We start from the raw sequence: 16,341 nt of genomic DNA, 5'->3' as shown, positions 1-16,341 counted from the left end.
GAAGTAAACTGGTTATTGTGTTAATCTGCGGCATTATCATCTAGCAAATACATTAATGTATCTACAGTAATGTAATTTCTTTTGGACTCTCAGGTGTAGAAATGATGCCAACAACTACTAAACAATAGAATCTTGTTTCAGGAAAGGCAAATAATGAATTTTGTGTAGGCTGTTTAAAAAGAACTCAACTGTAACACTTAAGGCATATGTAATCGGCTTGTCACACTTTGGTTTCAATTGACAGACAACACTGGCCATCAAGCCTCTAGAATCCCAAACAATTGTGAACATGTCAAATATTTTTTCTATTTCACAGAAGTAATGTAGTAACTAAACACATTTATGGTATTGTTCATATGAAACTTTGATTTGTATTTCAATAAAAAGATTGGGTTTATTGTACACAATAAATTAAGATACACGTTTATTAACATAAATAAATTTATCGCTTCATTGCTAATGAAGTATATAAGGTTTCATGCATACACACATGGCAGTACTATAGGAAAGCACTACACTTTCTTTGGTGATGTAGATAAATAAATAAACATTATTCCACTTGTGTGGAATTCCTAGTATCTGTAGCAGTGTCTGCTGTTTTGTTTGTGTTGGTGTAGAGCTTACGCAGATGTGTTACAACTTGGTTTCTGCTCTGTGTTGGATCCGGAGCCATTGTAGGTATTTCAGTTTTAGTCTCCTGCAGATTTACCTGCAACATAAATATCACAGTGTCAATGCTCTGTTATGTAAATCGATTTGACTCATAGATTTATGAGCACAAAAGTGATCAAGGACATATCTGAAACTAAATTGTACTGTTTATAAGCTCCATTTAGCCTGCAAACATTGATGTGAAGTCAATATTGAATGTGAAAGAAGTATAAAAGACTGAGTATCTAGCAGATAACGTAGATAATTAGATTGCAGATTTCCAGTCCATCAATAATAATACTGGATGTTCCCCAAGGTTCAATTCTATGTCATTTTTCCCTTCCTAGTGTATGTTAATGATATTGGTCAATGTTCTCAGTTCACATGCAGTAAGCTAAATAGATGACACTTCTCTTTTGTTTTAGAGGCAATACTGTAATGATCTACAACCAGTTGAAAATTGTGGTGTAACAAAAGTAAACTCAAATTTTCCTCATCCGGGCTTAAACACTACTGCACTCTAAGACAAAAACCTGATGCACCTTGAAGGAATTATCCAAATGGGATGGAAATCAATAGAAGTGATGTATATGTGCAGACAAACCAATCATTACAATTTCAGAAAATTTGGCTGGTTTATTCAAGAGAAAGAGCTTCACAAACTGAGCAAGTCAATGATGTGTAGGTCCACCTCTGGCCCTTATGGAAACAGTAATTTGTTTGGCACTGTTTGATAGCATTGTTGAATGTTCTCCTGAGGGATGTCATACCCAATTCCGTGCAACTGGTGTGTTAGATCATGAAAATCCCGAGCTGGCTGAAGAGCCCTACCCAGAATTCTCCAAATGTTCTCAGTTGGGGAGAGATCCAGTGACCTTGCTGACCAAGGGAGAGTTTGGAAAGCTTAAAGATAAGCAGTAGGAATTTGCACCTTGTTAGGCAGGTGTTTTATTGCTAAAATGTAGGCCCAGGATGGCTTGTCAAGAAGGGCAACAAAATGAAGTGTAGAATACTGTCGATGTACCGCTGTATCCCAGCACCATCTGGGGTGTCTGCAGACATGTCTTCATCTTGGTATAGCACTGATTTGAGTGGAATTGTCTCACTGATGAGTCCTGCTTTGACTTGAGCCTTGATGACCAATGTGGATGTGTGTGGAGATGCCTCAGGCAATGGTTGGATACTGTTGCCCACTACATCTACATCTACATGTATGTGGATACTCTGCAAATCACATTTAAGTGCCTGGCAGAGGCCACTGTATTGCCTGACAACCAGGAATGATTGTCTTGGGTTAAAAATCAAAATCTGTAGGACTGTATTATTAATCCAGTTTCTTATGGCTGTTTATCTTGTTTAATATACACATTAAATTGTTCAGCATCCCTGAAGTTTCTTTTTTATGAAGATGTCTGAAGAATATAGTGAATGAATGAATTTTGCACCACTCAGACACGAGTCCACTGCTTTAATCACATCTCTACGTCTGTCTATCTATATACTCTGCAATCCTTTGCAGAGTGGTACTATTGTATGATGTATTATGATTTGTTTCCGTATCTTTTGCATATGGATGACAGGAAGAAAAATTCTGAAATGCCTTTTTGCATGCTATATTAAATCTAACTTTATCTTCCCTATCCCTTTTTGACATCTTCTTTGGATATGCTAGTCAGCTTTTTGTGCTTTCCTTGCTTCTTCTGCAACGTTTTATTTTGATTTTCCATCACTTTCTCTATTTTGTGATCACCAAGTCTGATGTTAAGTTTACTGCTAATTTTTATTCCTTTCATGTTTCTTTTAATTTACTCTAAATCCATAGCATTATCTCATTATGCTGTTCATTCTATTCAACAGGCCATGCAATTTGTCCTCACTTTCACTCCAGATAGCAATGTCATCAGTGAAACTTATCATTGATATCCTTTCATCTTTAATTTTAATTCCACTTCAGAAACTTTTATTTATTTCTGACTTTGCTTCTTCAGCATACAGATTGAACAGTAGGGGCGAAAGTATACATCTACTTCTTACACGACTTTTAATCCCATATCTTCCTGCTTTGTCTTCCATTCTTATTTTCTTCTTAGTTCTTGCACACATTTTATGTTACCTGTTTCTAGCTGTAGTTATGTCTGAGAATTTCAAACAGTTTTGCACCTCCTGCTACAGTCAAACACTTTTTCTAGGTTGACAACTGTTACAAAGAAGTCTTAATTTTTCATAACACATTAAATGATACTGTTAAATATAAATGTATACCACTGGAATTAAATGCTGTTCATTCGTTTATGTCCTACAAACAATCTATTGCATTGGTATTGAAATATTAATAGTAGTATCTCTGTATCTCTGATGAGTATGAATACAATTTTAGATTCATAAGTCAGTAGGCCAGAGATATTAGCTAACAAGTTAGTTATGGTATGAATATTTACTGATGGTATTTGAAGTACTTGTCTTCAGGTCTGATTTTGTGTTCACCTGTGTATTTACTCTTCTGATATAAATGACCATAAATTCAATACTTATTGTTGTACTGGATGCAACTGTCTCTTTGGTACCATACTTTTATCTTTTCTAAAGCCAGAGAAATATACATAGTGAAACAGCACAAAATAAACCTGGTGTTGCTGGAGTTAGGGTTATGATCAATAAAATGTCTGGGAATAAGAGTGAAAGGATGTATGCTATATAATGAAAGATGTCAGATTACAAGCAAAATCAAGAGACATAATCATAATCCACATATATATGCTGACAACAGGATGTGAATGGGATGAAACTGATATAATGTGTAATTGCCTCAAAGAGATCGTCGGAAAAGTTAAAAGAGATGAAAATCTTGTCATTTTGGGGGAATATGAATGCTATTGTTGGTGAGGGAAGGGGAGAAGAAAGTTATCTGAGGAATTTGAACTTGGATCAAGGAATGAAACACGATACAAACTTGTAAAGTTCTACCAAAGATACAAACTTTGCGTCATAAATACTTTCTTTAACCATCACCAAGGAACAACATATTCACAGAAAATGCCAGATGATGTTAAGAGTTCATAAACATTTAATAAAGTTTTAAAAAACAAGTCAAAGACAGAAAATGTTAGCAGGTTGTGATGTAAAAATGGGCTATACATTGGTAATGATGACAAGTGAATTTAAATTAATGATAATTAAAAAACAGAGAGTGTTAAGTGGGAACTATTTAGGCTCAAAAACAAGAATTCATGGCAATTATATTAGAAGGCAACAAACAAGGCAACTGATACAGATGACTGCAGTTACTTTCAGTGTACTTGGTATGTCATAATAAAAACTGCTAAAAAAGAAATAATAGGAAAGGGGAGATACTGAAGACCTGTTGAATATGATAGAAGGGAGCAGAAAACTAAAACATGCAAAAAAATCTGAAGAACAAGTGAAATAAGAAAGCTTGAGAAACAGAATCAATAGAGAGACAAAACAAGCAAGAGAAGGATCTTTTGAGAATGTCTTCTTCTCAGCTGAAGATAATGTGGAAGAAAGGAAACAAAGACAAAGCTTATAAATCAGTAAAACATTTTTGGAGACAGAAGAAATAGAAACAGAACAGTTATGTATGAAAATGGAAATATGTTGGTTAGCCTTGGTGAAATTGTAAGAAGATGAAACAGCACTTAGTAACTGTGTAGTGGAGAAGAACTACTTCAAACACTACTTAGGAATATGAGTAGATGGAAACAGCACAGCTAAACTTACCTTTAAAGATGAGTTTGAACTAGTTCTAGAGAAACTAAAAAACAGCAAAGCTTCTTGTATGGACAATATTCCATGTAAAGTTCATAAATTAGTAGGAACTAAACTGATAAATGAGATGTTTAATCTTGTGTGGAATATGCATGAACAGGTAAAGCTGTCCACATATTTTGCGGAAATGTATCATGATACTTATCTCCATGAAAATAAATGCCATAAAATATGGAAATTACAGGACTGAGTCTATGTGTTCATGCAGATAAAATAATAACCACAATTTCTCTAAACAACAAAGAGCAGAAAGTTGAAGCTACACTCCAAAAAATCTGTTTGGATTCGAGAACAACAGAAAAACTAGAGAAGCAATTCTAGCTCTAAGATAAGCTTCAGAGAAAGAAGTGGTAAGGAATATAACTACATACATAGCATTCATAGGCTTAGAAAAAGAATTTCATAATATCAAATGGGTCTAAATGTTTGAGATCTTGAAACAGCTCAGTGGAAAACAATGGTCAAAGACTAATATGTAACCTTACAAAAATGAAACAGTTGTTGTTTATGGAAGGACAAACCAAGTGGAAGGTGTCCAACAACATTGTGCATTGTATCTCATTATCTCCAACCACTATGTAGAAGAGGCAATTAAAAAAGTCAAATAATACTCAGAGGCAAGTTTATTAATACATGGCCAAAGAATAGGTATTTTAAAATATGAGGCAAGTTTATTAATACATGGCCAAAGAATAGGTATTTTAAAATATGATGACGGTGTTGCTGTTATAGAGGAAACCACATAAGACCTTGAAGCCATGTTAGTTAAAATGGATAAGGTTATGGGGGAAAATATAATATGAAAATAAAATATAATATGAAAATAGAAGTGATGTTATGTGACAAAGAAACAAAACTCAGAGTCCCAGTTTACGTAGATAATGAACTAAATGACCAAAGTGAATCATTTACTAATTTAGGAAGTAAGATCAGTAGGAACTTCTGGAGCAAAGCAATAATCAGAAGTTGAATTGCTCAAACAAAAACTTCCTTCAAAAAGAAGAAGAATATCTTAAGGTAGAGAAGGCTTCATTGGTGAAATACATGGCATGTGTAGTGTTGCAATGGGAGCAGGGAAGGGGTTAGGCGGGTGGAAGATAGGGACTAGTGAAGGTGAAGGCCAGGGCAGCTATGGGAACTATGGGTATGTTTTAGGGAAGGTTCCCACCTGTACAACTCAGGAAAGCTGGTGTAAGTATGAAGTATCTAAATGGTGCAGGCTGTGAGGTAGTCACTGAAGTGAAGCAGATAGTGGTGGGCATGATGTTCAGGTACTGGGTGATCCAGCTGTCTCATGGCCACAGTTTGGCGGTGACTGTTCATGTGGACAGAAACTTGTTAGTTGTCATACCCTTGTAGGAAGAAACACAGTGTATGCAGTTTGTTTTGTAGATAACATGTCTACTTTCACAGGTAGCTCTGCCTTTAATGGGGGTGAGAATACCTGTGACAGGATTAAACTAGTTTGCAGTGGAAGGATGTATAGATGTATGGGACTGGCCTTGCACTTAGGTATATACAAGGATATGTGCCATGAGCTGAGGAGCTGGGGCAGGGGTAGACAAGGCAAGGGATCTGTTTCTGAACAAAGTTTGGAGGATAATTTTGGTCTTTGAAGGCTTCTGTGAGATTCTTTACATATTTGGAGAGGGACAGCTCAGTGTCTAGGCCATATTGAAGGGACTTCGTGGTATAGAATAGATGGTAGCTGTTGAAGTAGAGCTATTGTTGTTGGTCGGTAGGTTTGAAGAGGATGGAAGTATTGTTATAGCCACACTTGAGGTGTCTGTCAACATCAAGGAAGGTGGCTTGTTGTGTTGAGGAGAATCAAGTAAAGTGAATGAGTTACAAGGTTTTGAGGTTTTGGAGGAAGGTGGCTAGGGTGTCCTCACCCTCAGTGCAGATCACAAAGATGTCATCAGTGAAAATGAACCAAGTGAGGGGTTTGGGATTTTGGGTGGTTAGGAAGAATTCCTCTAGATGAGGATGGTGAGATGTGGGTGCCCAGTGATGTACCGTGGATTTGTTTGCAAATGATGCCTTCAAAGGAGAAGCAAATGTGAATGAGGTTATAATCGGTGACCAGGAAGGTGGTTGTATGTTTGGGGTCAGCTGTTCATTGTGAAAGGTACTGTTTAGTAGCTGCAAGACCATAGGCATTGAGAGCACTAGTGCAGATGGAGGTGGCATTGACAGTGATGAGCAGGGTGTCAGTTGGTAAATGAACAGGAACTGTGGAGAGTTAGTGGAGTGAATAGTTGGTGTCATTTACATAGGAGAATGGATTACAAGTAATATACTGGAGTTGCTGATCCATAAAACCAGAGTTTTCCTCAGTTGAGGCACAGTAATTGGCCACAGAGAGGAATCCTGGGTGTTTGAATTTATGGACTCTAGGTAGGATATAGAAGATAGGGATGTGGAGAATGGTATGGGTGAGGGGAGAGATAGATTGAGAGGAGAGGTTCTTTGTTAGGCCTAATGATCTGAAGAGATATTAACATTGCTGCAACATAATTCCCTCAAATCCCTTAACATGGAAACCAGCCTTACATCTGCAAAAAGAACCACAACCCACCACCTAAAATCTGATCCCAACCTTGTAAACCTACCTACTGACAAAGGCTTCATGACTGTGGTTATGAACAGTAGGGATTATCTGGTGGAGAAACTCCATTAGCTGTTGGATAAATCCACTTGCAAACCCTGCTGCAATGACACCATTCCAGATATTCAGCAGGATCTCTAGTCCCTCTGCAATCCCTAGGCCAATCCCAGGGCCTCTCTACTGAGCCTCTCTCTCCCCTCCCCTCATTCCAACCACTCCTGAGACTCCTACCTTCTACATGCTTCTTAAATTCCATAAACCCAGGGAGCCAGGATGGCCCATAGTGGCTAATTACTGTGTCCCCATTGAAACAATCTCTGCTCTCATGGACCAACACCTTCAGCTATTTTCTATTATCTTTTCATCCATATTAGAGACAGCAACCATTAACTCTGCCAACTCAACACAATCCCTGTTCTTTTACCACCCAGCACTCTGCTGCTTGTCACTGTCAATGCCACTTCCCTCTATCCTCATCAATGCCAATGGCATTTTTGCTATTGAACATTAAGTTTCCCAATACACAGCTGACTCCATACATACAACTTCCTTCCTGGTCACCATGACCACCTTTATTGTCTCCCAAATTAGTTCTTGTCTGAAGAAATAAATCCATAGTACAGCAATGAGCAAATGCACAGCACCATTCTACATCAACCTATTCATGGGCCTATTCAGGAATCCATCTGACCCATCCAGAACCTCAAGTGCCTCACATGATTCAGATACATTGATGACATTATTGTGATCCTCCAGAACCTCAAAAACTTCTCTGCCATTCCTTTCACCTATTCCTCCTTAACCCAATGAACCACCTTCCTCAATGTTCACCTCACTCACAAGTTTGGTTACATCAGTACTTCCATCCATATCAAATCTACCAACCACCAACAATACCTCCTACTCCACTTCAAAAGCTGCCACCCATTCCATAGAAGACATTCTAGTCACCTGAAGTCACCACATATATTGTGGCAAACATTCTCTCTCCAAATATGCCAAGGCTCACTGAGACCTTCACAGACCAAAATTGTCCTCCAAACCTTCAAACCTTGTTCAGAAACAGACCTGCCTTGCCTTGCCTCTCTAGTCCCCTACCACCTCCCACATACCCACTGTCCAGCCACAAAAGAGCATGCATCAATTCCACCCAGGATAGGAGCAACTGAATCACATTCTCCACCAGGATTTCTACAGTCTCTCATTGTGCCATGAAATGAAGAATATCCCTTCCCACCACTCCCACAGTGGTATTCTGGCACCCACTAAACCTATGCAATATCCTTGTTTATCCCTACTCCACCTCTATTCCAAATCCCTTGCCTCATAGCTTATATCAGTGCAACAGGCCTAGATGCTAGGCCCATCCCATACATCATCTTACTATCAGCTTGTTCGGTCCTGTCACAGGCATCTCCTACCCCATTATAGGCAGGGCTACCTCTGAATGCAGCCATGTGATCTACAAACTAAGCTGGAACCCTATGCTGCTTTCTATATGGGCATGGCAACTAACAAGTTGTCTGTCCACATGACTGTTCACTGCCAAGCTGTTGCCAATAGTTATCTGGATCACACAGTTGCTGAACATGATGCCCAAGATGATGTACTTTGCTTCAATGTCTGCCTCTCAGCCTGCACTATCTGGATGCTTCCCACCAACACCAGCTTTTCTGAATTGTGCAGGTGGGAATTTACCCTACAACATACCCATAGTTCCCATAACATCCCTGGTCTCCGCCTTCACTCCAGCACTACACAGAACTTTTACTCCACCAATGCATCAGCAATCTTTTCTTCTTCTCTACCTCTTCCCTCTCTCTTTTCTGCCTGTCCCCCCCCCCCCCCCCTCCCAACCATCCTCCCCCCAGTGTGAAGCCTCTAGACTGTGCATCTGGCAGCCTTATCATGTCTCCACCATACTCCTGGAATGCTCTCAAAGGCAGCACACCATCTCCTTCCACTCAGCCATATTGGTGCCCATGTCAGATGCAGTCACACTCTGCAGTCAGGATGCAGTGGTTGGAAACACTGGCAAAATCTGCGTGAGTTGTTCTTGTGTGAATATGTGTGTGTGTTTCCTATTTCCAAAGATGGACTAATTTGTTGGGCAGCTTAAAGTTTAGCAATCTTTTCATTATGCCTGTCTCATACTCAACACATCCTCTGTGCAGTGAGTACCAAGCTGTTGTTTTCATAATACTGTTTTTATCCTATGGAGATGGACAGGAATGGGGAGAGGCATATGTAGATATAAGAATTCAAATTTAAATATGAGAAATGCCCCACTGCAAAATAATAAGATGAAGAAAGTGGAGAATTGAAAGTAGAAATTGGAATGAATGGATGAATGAAGAAACTAACTGGGCATAAAAGCAAAAATAAATACAGAGAATGAAGGAAAGGTAAAATACTTACCTTCTTTTTTGGGGTGAATGCTGATCTCCAAGACGAGAGCCATTTCCCACCTTGTGTGTCTGTGATTATTTCTTCACCATTTGGAATGTAGAACGTTTGCTGGATAACATGCCTCTTAGAGTTTCCATTGTTCTCAGGCTGTGGGCCAATAGGCTGTGTCTCTGTTTGAGGTCCAAGCTGTATAAGTACCTGGAAATCTGCATGTTCACCAAATCGAAATCCAAAACCGAAACGTGAATCTGTTCCTGAAATCATAATATAGAACGTCCAGATGTTATTGTCATTACTACCTTGTTAATCACCCTTAAGGGAAAAAAATGCAATGTTAAGTCTGTTCGTCTCTCTGACAGAACATATTTAAATAATTAGGACCCAAATGATATAAAAAAATTAACATATCAGAACTCAGAAAAACATCTTATTCACACACACTACAGTACCAAAGATGTGTGTGTGTGTGTGTGTGTGTGTGTGTGACCAAGATGATCAAATCACTTCTACTCCAAGCTCTGCCAAAAACATGAAGAATTTAATTAATTGCCTCGAATCATCTCTCCCTCAAAATCAATTCCCATAAGATTGATAGTTCCTCAAGTAAACTACTAAAATTCTATTCTTCACATGTATGTGATGTGTTCAGTCACCTGTACAATACGGCACTGTCACATGTTTTATACTTGGATGACTGAAATATGCTAGTCTTTGAGGGAGTAAGAGACATATTAATATCTACCAAGTTTCAATGCATAGCTCCTTTTTGCCGGCACTGGAAAAAACTAAATACACAAGAACATTAACACTCCTATCCTAAAATAAAATAATTAGAACCTGCCATTGTCAGTTCAAAAATCAAGTTATACAAAATGAAATCACAAAATATTGCCATCTGGCATTTTCTGTGACTTATCAAAAGTAGTTGATCATGCAGTTTATGGTGTTCTCCTAGAAAAGTTCAAATATGGTGCTATCAGATGACTTACTGTGCTTGGATTTCATTGTTTCACAAGCAAAACACAGTGTGTCACAGTAAGAAACCCAGAGAGTGTGCACAATGACATAGCAGCTTCAGAATAGGGAATCATCACTACAGGTCGTAAAATACCAACACTTAGGCCAGGATATCAAAATGAAGAGATCTATATCACCTTTTGTTTTGTATCATGTGATATCATTTAAGTTTCATAATTTACAATCCATATTATTTTTTGAAGTGTATGATGCATTTGAGGTAATATAACAATGATAATTTCCTTTCCAGTCAATAATGGATGTGAACATTCCTGTTAGTCATGAGACTACAAGTTCTTCACCATATAACTTCACTTTAAAATAAAGAAGAACAAGTAAGGATGTAATTTTGGATATAAATATATTCCAAACACTGTAATCTTCCATTGTTTAATTTATGGAAGATGTAGTAAATGTCATACAAATTTATGAAATTAAGTTGTTTGGAATCTAAGTTTATTATTCAGTAGGTAAATAGTTACTCTTTGATTATGGAAATAACTTCACAAAAACAGTTTTTATTAAATGAAAAATTATGTAACATTATTATTTAAACAAAGATATATAGACTTCCTATAGTGAAAAAGCTTAATTATAAAAATAATTATTGTCGCTGTTTGATTCATTGATTTTTCAGCACAAGAAAACATATTTTTTTTTAAGTTAAAACTCCTCTTAAAAACTATATGTAATGAAAATAATTGAAAATACAAAGGAATTTCTTCAACATTATGGCGTGCAATAGTAAATTATATATAGTTGTAAAAAAAAATGTGCACCAGACACAGTCTTTCTTCTTGGTTCTATTTACACAATTCTTTGTATGTATTTCTTTTGTCAAACTACAATGCCTCAAGTTAATGCTGCTGTTGGAAAAAACGTTTTTTCTGTATTATTAAGTAATACATTAGTATTGTTTGTTTAAATTTATAAGGTTTCAATAATTGTTTTCATCAATTATGTTGTAGTGTTTGATTTCATAATGGTAACTAAATCTGGATTGATTTATGAGACAAGTATGACGAAAACATGAAATACAATAAATCTTGAGTAAAGGCCTACAACAACTGATGTTCTTATTCATGAAGTTAAAAAACCTGGCCCTCTTGGACAATGAAGCCATTCTACAGACATTAACAACTTAAGAGAGGTATTAAAATAATTTTTGTATCTGTTTTTGTTGTGCCTGTCTGCAACTCAATGTGTCATCTCCATACAGAGTAGCAATCTATTCCTTTCATAACTGTAAACATTCAGAGATGGTGGAAAGAGTAAATATACCACTCTGAGGTAAGAAAACCTAGTCTGCAAATGACTGGGTCAAAAGCATATGTGAAAATCCACTCAAGTTTCACCTCAGTCTCAAGCACTGCCCAAACTAAGGGCTCCAATTTATGATCTGATCATGATGTACAGATTTGTTGCTGAGCAATCCACAGTGGCTCTAGATAATTTTCGTTGTTGATGAACTAGTTGTGAAACATATAACTTGGTGTCAGAGAGAACAACAATCCTAAGCCTTTGGTATAGTGATAAAGAATTCCATTTATCTGCACAAGTTTCACAACCTGCTACATTTACTACAGTTATTCAAAATGGCATCCTACAGCATGAATGCAGGCATAGAATTGTCACACAAAGTTCTATCGTACCTTTTCTAATATCCGTGGTGTGTTTTGAATAGTGTTGAAGGCAGTGAGAATTCTTGCAGTGGATCCTCTTCAGTCTCAACAGGTCCCTCATACATAAGACTTTTCTGATGTTCCCACAAGAAGAAATCAGGTGGGATGAGATCAAGTGAATGTGCTGGCCATTAAACAGGGTCTTCCCTGCCTGTCTACTTTTCAGGGAATGTTTGATACAGGTGTTCATGAACCCTAAATCCAGAGTGAGGTATGGGTCTATCAAGTTGGAAACATAACTATTGATGAATAACAAGTGGGATATGTCCCAGAAACATGGGTAACACATCTCTGATAAACACTGTGTAAACTGGTATATCTAAGCAGGGAGGAAGAAGAAACCGGCATCGTACATGATCAGTGACTATGTCTGCCCACACACTAACTGCCTGTATTAATGGGTCACCACAACTGTAGCATGGGGAGTCTCATCAGTCCAAAAATGACTATTACAACTATATAGCATTCTGTATCTGGTGAGACAGACTTCATCAATGAAAAGTACGTCTGCAGGTATGTGGTGATCAACAGTAAGACACTGGACGAACCATTGGCTGAACTTGACATGTGGTCTAAAGTCAGCAGGAATTAAAGTATTTACTTTCTGTGGATTGTAGTGGTGTAGCTGTATTTCCTGCAATACTCGCCACACAGTACTCTGCAAAACATTCATTTCAAGTGCTGTTTGCAGGTGCCTCACCTACCTGAGCAAGCACTGCAGCTCCTAAGGCAGGAGTCCACGTAATTTGTCATCCTCTTTATTCATTGTAATGTGGTGCCCATTGCCCTGTTTTACTTAATCTCTGGAACAATCTTGGAAACGTGGTGTGGGATACATGCCTTCTACATGGATATTCGGCCCTGTACAACCTTTCTGTTTCTCAGCTGCTTCAGTTTGCTTGCCCATATACAAAAATCATTTCCGTAGGTTCCATCACAATGTACATCTCCATTTGGTTAGGGCTGAATTGCGTTCGTACTTCATCTTGTAAACAGAGTTGCCCTGTACTACAATACAGACATTGTACACCAGTATTGCTCTTGTCACAGTATGCTGTCTGCATTGGATTAGGTTAATTATGATCCCAGCCTCTACATCTCAGTACTGATTGTGATTACCTATCTATAACCTCAGAAACAAGAGTACTGGCATATGTATCTCACTGTCAGAGATATAAGAATGATTTTTGCTTATAACTTTCAGCTCAGTCATTTTCAGGCTAGAGTTCCTTACCTCAAGCTGACACATTTACCCTTCTCCATCATTCCTGAAAGTTTGTAACATCATCATAGAATCATCCTGTAGATTGTAATTTACATATACTAGATAAAATGCACAAAGCCCATATACTTCATAGTAATTTCAGCCTAAAAGAAGTTTTCAGTGATGTTGAAGCTTCCCAGCAGAATAAAACTGTGTGCTGGATGAGGACTCAAACCCATAAGCTTGTCTTTTATGGATAATGCTCTTACTGACTAAGCTATCCAGACACAACTCATGTCCTCATTTTGAGGAATATTCTTATGATCTTACTCATTTTGAAACAAGTCATGTTGCCAAATTTGAAGCTTAATTTAAGATTACAGATCTCATTATGATACTTACAGGTTGTTCACAAAGATAAGAGGAAAGGCTCCTTAGTTCTGAATCAGCAGAAGCTGGTAAGAGTCAGTCGACTTTTGTCTGATCATGTTTCTTAGTGGCAAAAATACTTGGTTGGTGTGTTGAAGGCAGTGGACATGAGTCCTATCACATGTCAGACATTTTTTATATTGTAATAGAAATGTATCATGAAACATATAAAATCACCTCAGCTGTATGAAAATCCTTTTTTATTGGACTTTTATTGTGAGTCCAAGAGAAAAGGTTTTTCATAGAGCTGAAGCAATTTTTTGTTTTCCAATATGTATGATCACCCTGACTACAGAGCCTTTTGTAATAGAAATGACTGCCATCAATTATTTTTATTCCATTAATTGTGCCTGCATCATGCGATATCTGGGACCACAACCTACACTACTGTATAGCTGGTTTCAAAAAGTAGATCCTTCCTCTTGGGACCTCTCCTTGTTTCTTGTAACTACACATTCTGCATAATACTGAACTCCACTTTCTGACTTTTATTTTATTTTATTCTCTTTCATTTAGGCTGACATCTACAGGGAAAATCTAGTTGGATAACTTTGACAAGGGTGTCTTCAGACAAAATGGAAGACTGCCCAGGCTGTGAGAACTTTTATCAATACTCAAGGAAAAGATCTGTTGGACTTGGGGCATTACATCAGTGTGGAATATTTTGTTGTCCATGGGATTCAAATGGAAGAGAGTGCAGAATATGGGGACTTGCCTGCTGGACCATGGAGACATTATTGACTATCATTGTAGAAATGAAACACGTCATGAAAGCAGTCACAGATATATTCTATCTGGATGAAACTTGGATAGACAGTAATATGGCAGCTGGCAATGTTGGGAGAAGGGTGATGATGTCAGCATTGTGGCATGGGAAAGCTGCACTAATAGGCTTGTTATTGGAAGTGTTGGACTGAGGAAGGGATTCATCAGTGAGGCCTAACTAAAGTTATGGACTAAATCCACAAAAGATGATTACCATGGTCAAATGAATTCTGGAAACTTTAAAAAATTGTTTGCAAGTATGCTTCTCCCAAATCTTCCTCTGAAGTCAGTCATTGTGATAGACAAGGCTAGATACCATAAGAGACAGGTGGACAAAACAACCACATGGTATGATATCAAAGTGACGATGTTGGAATGGCTGCAAAGCAGGCATGATGTCTGTATTGAGAGCATGAAGAAGCAAGCTCTGTTCACTTTAATTCAAGAACATAGACCTGCTGAAAAACATATGTGATTGATTAAATGGCAAAAGAGGAAGGCCATATAGTTTGCCACTCTGTAATTGTGATTTGGATGCAGTAGAACTGGCATGGGCAACAATAATTCAATTGTTTAAGGCATGCAACATTTAAGGGGACTTGTTCAAAGACAATCTGCTTAAGATTGCAAGTGAATGCCTTCTATCGGTAACTGCTTATGACGGAAGAGTACAGCTGGAAGGTCCAGCAACTGGGAGAAAATTACTGGAGGCATGGCAGTGTCTTCGAACTTGCAATAGATGAAATGATATTAATACCAGTAATGCTGAACTGGGAAGTAGCAACAATAATGTGCCATACACAGATGAGAAACTTCCTTCATGCATCTCTCATTAATAATTTTTCAGTGTTTTCTAAGAGGATGTGGGCTTACTCAACACATTTCAGTGATAGAATCTTGTAGGATTATTACTGCAGAAGCAGCAGTGTATTTATGCTTTGCTTTGATAGTTTACCTACTTGTAATCCTCTAGGGCCATGTAGGGACATGAGTGCAAGAAACTTAGTCATGGAGATTTGAGTGTACACACAAGTTAGCATTACATAAGTGAATAAATGTTCAAAATTTTATTCACTGTGTAGGGCTTATAACTGTAACAGTAACCAGCTGCAATTATGATTTACAAAGGTTTATTTTAACCAAAGAACCCTTTTAAACCATACTTATGGCTGGTTGTTGTTTCAGTTACAAACCTTACAGTATTACAGCCACAACTGTACTTGCTAATTTAAAGAAAGCAGTAGGTATGATATATGAACACACATGCATGAGTATTTAAAATGCAGGCAAAGTACAAAACAAAAGTATGAGAAACCAAGATATTTTCAAAGAGAAATCCATTTGGATCAATAACTTTAGGCTAAAGTGCATTGATATTTACCTTTTTTCAGTGGAGGAAGGTTGGAATAAATTAGTGACAATATTGATGGTAGCTCCTGGGGAATAATCAGTGTATCAGAACCTGAAACAGAGAGATACTGTTATAAAGCATTATATCACAAGAACTGGAAAAGAAGCTAGAGAGGAAGTTTAAAAACTTCAAATTTCTTACAGCTTATGGTTAGTGTACCAGCTTAGAATCAATACCCAATGTTTATTGACATCCTGCAAGTGAGACTTCCTTGTTTTGGTTTTATTGTTAAAAAAGTTCTTTAATAACTGTTAAGGTCCATAGTCCTGGTCCAGCTAGCCATGGATACACTGTTATTTCCTCTTCATCTCATCTAACAGGGAAGTGAATGTGTTACATTGCAAATGCACAGGCACTGAGATGAAGCTGTGCACTTTTG

General features: G+C 37.7%; 1 protein-coding gene across 1 annotated transcript in view; it reads right to left on the bottom strand.

The window, feature by feature from the left end:
- Positions 1 to 405: 405 nt before the first annotated feature.
- Positions 406 to 16,341, bottom strand: part of LOC126419240 (uncharacterized) — a 150,078-nt gene continuing 134,142 nt past the window's right edge. The window contains exons 2-4 of the mRNA XM_050086385.1: positions 15,933 to 16,013; positions 9,464 to 9,708; positions 406 to 709 (exon numbers count right to left, since the gene is read on the bottom strand). Of these exons, the coding sequence (XP_049942342.1) occupies positions 551 to 709; positions 9,464 to 9,708; positions 15,933 to 16,013 (485 nt within the window). The 3' untranslated portion in view covers positions 406 to 550. The remainder of the gene's footprint in view (positions 710 to 9,463; positions 9,709 to 15,932; positions 16,014 to 16,341) is intronic.

The sequence above is a fragment of the Schistocerca serialis genome, chromosome 9, assembly GCF_023864345.2.
Source record: "Schistocerca serialis cubense isolate TAMUIC-IGC-003099 chromosome 9, iqSchSeri2.2, whole genome shotgun sequence".
Classification (NCBI taxonomy): Eukaryota; Metazoa; Arthropoda; class Insecta; order Orthoptera; family Acrididae; genus Schistocerca; species Schistocerca serialis.
The sequence above is the reverse complement of the archived record's forward strand: the minus strand, read 5'-3'. Positions and strand labels throughout refer to the sequence as shown.